At 59.4% G+C, this 3,194-nt stretch overlaps 1 protein-coding gene across 1 annotated transcript in view; it reads left to right on the top strand.

Moving 5' to 3' along the window:
- Positions 1-399: 399 nt before the first annotated feature.
- The window catches only part of Cd276 (CD276 molecule), a gene marked incomplete in the record, with an annotated part of 11,980 nt that continues 9,185 nt past the window's right edge, over positions 400-3,194 (top strand). The window contains 3 exon segments of the mRNA XM_013519040.1: positions 400-592; positions 1,776-1,908; positions 2,972-3,194. Of these exon segments, the coding sequence (XP_013374494.1) occupies positions 530-592; positions 1,776-1,908; positions 2,972-3,194 (419 nt within the window).

The raw sequence follows: 3,194 nt of genomic DNA, 5'->3' as shown, positions 1-3,194 counted from the left end.
GTCTGATCAGGAGAGGTGCCCCCTGCTCCCCATAAATCACGTGAGCAGTAGCCTCTGTGGGAAACCCTGGGGGCAGGAGGAACAGGTTTTCCGCGTGGAGCAGCGGTGAGAAGGGGCTGCAGGGGAAGCTGGGTTTACTCGCAGAGTTAGCGGGAAGCCGTGGGAGGGTCTCGGGCAGGGTTAGGCGGTGAGCGGATTCCCGTCTTAAAAGAAGGCCCGGAGAGACCGAGGTTGGTGGGAAAAGTGGAGTTAGCAGGCCGAGTAAGGGACAGGAAAACCAGTGGAGGGAAGAGGGATGCGGCTGGGGGCGGGGAGGGGGCGGAGACCAGCACGGCAGCAGGGTCTCCTCGGTCCTTAGCCCGGGGCTTCCTGTACACAGATGCTCGCGGCGGGCAGCTGCCTGCTGGGCTTTCCTGTGGGCTGGGGTGGCCCTCGCCACAGGGCAGGATGTGGTGCCCGCCGAGGGTTCCTTTGTGAATGGTGCGGAAGGCTGCTGAGCCAGCAGGCGCTGAGGCTTTGAGGCTGCGGGATGTGGGACCGGAAGCGTCTGGAAAGGAAGTGGCTGTCAGGGTTTCCCCGCTGGATGTCTTGGGTATGTGTGTGGGGGGGGGCGGGGGCAGGATGCACCCAGGGCGGCTGAGGGTGCAGGGACTGGTACGGAGGCTGTGGTTCCGTGAGGGGGAGGTGTGCTCCGTGGCAGGGCAGACGGGGAAGGCAGGACTGGGCTCTCAGCTATGCCAACTGGCAGCGGACAGGATACGCCAAAGTCACTTCTCTGGACTCTTTTTTTTTTTTTCTTCTTGTCCTGCAAAAGCACAGCCAGGTGGTGCAGCTTGTGTCCGGGGCGTGGGGGGAAGCGAGGTGTTCCTATTCTCAGCACCCGGCGGTGGCCGCTGGTCCTGCGGCTTGAGCAGGAGGTGGCGGAGCAGTGGAGCAGCGGCTGTGCGGCACAGGGCGGACGTGCATGCAGCCTGCTCAGCCTGGGTGCCTCAGCAGAGGCCAGGTCGGAAGTAGGGTGGACCCAGGGAAGTCGGGGAGCCCTGCCTGGCCCAGCGTGACCTGTGGCCGCAGCTCTGCCTCTCATATAGGGCCCTAACTCCAGCCTCCAGGCTCAGCCGTACTCCCAGCGTCTTCCATTTCTGATCAGTCCTGGTCACTCGGCACACATGCGTTTGATCTCTCAAGTCCCCCTCACGCACCCGGCAGCCCCCTCAAACTCTTCTGCCCTGGGAGCTTCTGCACCAACCTTGCCTGTTCCGTGCCTCACATGGAACCCTCCACGTTCTCTGCCCCAGTGAAGGCCCTTCCTGGTCAGCTGGGGGTCCGCATCCTCAGATGCAGCCACTTTTACCCAGCCCCTCTCATGCATCCAGCACACACTGTCAGATTAAGCTATAGGAAGCTCAGCCCTGGCCATGCCGTTTCTCTGTTCAGGAACGCGTGGTGGCTCCTAGCTGCTTCGGGCCGCAGTGCACAGCTCTGGTTCCTCCCTGAGTCTGGCTGCGGCCTGGTTCCTCCTCTGCCCACTGGCTCCTTGCTGGCGGGTGGGCCCTCTCCTCCATCGTCTTGGACACTCACATCGTCAGGGTCAAGGTTAGCCCACCGGCTCTGCGCACCCTCCCCGCCGCCAGCATCTTACCAGCATCTCTCAACAGGGAAGCCTGGGGTATGCGCAGCAGGACCTCCCCGGGGGCAGCTGGTCCTGGGGCCCTTTGGTGAGAGAGGCCCTGGGGAGAACCTTTGGCCACAAAGACCTCACTTCCTCTTCCCTGCAGGCTGGGCCAGCCTTTCACCGCGGAGAGCCCAGCTGTCAGCTGCCTCACAGGAAGATGCGGCGTGGACCGGGCGGCCCCGGCAGGGGTGTGCGCGTCGGCGCAGCCCTGGGCATGCTGTGCCTCTGCCTCGCAGGTGAGCGCAGCGACACAGACCGTGGCATTGCGAGTCCAGCGTGCCCACCCCCACCTGGGCTCCTGCCAAACCCGCTCTCATTTCCACCCTTGGGACCCAAGCGCAACCTCCTTTTCCTTTCTAGCCTCCACGTCCTGACTGTAAAATGGGAATGTGAGTACTGAGGACTAACTGCGACCTCTTCTGTAAGGGTTTCCTGACTTGTAGAAAACAGCACAGGACACTTCACCCCTTTCTCTCCCAACCTTAATTGCACTCTATCAATAGACCTTGTCCTCCATGGCAAGACAAAGCCAGGTCTCTGATGCCATCTTGTGGTCCCGCCGAGGTGGTGCAGCTTTTTCTCTAGAAAGGGCTTCATTTAGGTAACCGCAGCTCTGCGCCCCAGATGTCCCCCCCACCGGGCACCCTGTCCCAGATGGACTGAGTTTTCCTGGGGCCTGAGGAAGAGATCCAAGACCAGTTTAAGGCCTTTAGAGATCTCTGTGCACTGCAGAAACTAGCTGTTAATCCACAGTGAAAATACCATAAATAAACGCCCTCTTTCTAAACTTTCCATGGATTCTGTCCTGAGAGCGTCAGACCCGGTCTCCCCATCTACTGTCTCCTCTCCTTTGGTCCCTCCCACACCGGCTTTCATCCTGGCTTTCTGTCACTTTATGGAGTTCATGCCTTACGACCATATCTAAAACATGGGTATGCTTTCCTGTTAAAAAAACAAAACAAAACTAGTATTTAGGAAGAAAAGAAAAAACACTTGTGATCCTCTCTCATTCAAACAAAATAGCTATTAATATGCATCTTTGTTAGACTTCCCTTCTCAATTTATAAAAATTGTGAGTACTAAGCCAGGCGTGGTGATGCACACCTGTAATCTCAGCGCTTGTGAGGCTGAGGCAGGAAGATCGCTGCAAGTTCGAGGCCAGCCTGGGCTACATAGTAAGTTCAAGACCAGCGAGACCATGTCTCAAAAAAAAAAAAGTTACTGATGGAAAAATGAAGAGGGAGGCCAGGAGACCCTGCCCTCCTCATCACCCCGCCCTCCTTATCGCCCCGCCCACAGGAGCCTTGGACGTCCACGTGCCTGAGGACCCCGTGGTGGCCCTGGTGGGCGCCGACACCACCCTGCGCTGCTCCTTTTCCCCGGATCCCGACTTCAGCCTTGCACAGCTCAACCTCACCTGGCAGGTGACCGACACCAAGCAGCTGGTGCACAGCTTCGCCGACGGCCGTGACCAGGGCAGCGCCTACGCCAACCGCACCGCGCTGTTCCCAGAGCTGCTGGC

Source organism: Chinchilla lanigera, unplaced genomic scaffold (genome assembly GCF_000276665.1).
Source record: "Chinchilla lanigera isolate Chin_1 unplaced genomic scaffold, ChiLan1.0 scaffold00049, whole genome shotgun sequence".
Taxonomy (NCBI): domain Eukaryota; kingdom Metazoa; phylum Chordata; class Mammalia; order Rodentia; family Chinchillidae; genus Chinchilla; species Chinchilla lanigera.
Note: the sequence above shows the minus strand (reverse complement) of the source record. Positions and strands in the feature narration are given on the sequence as shown.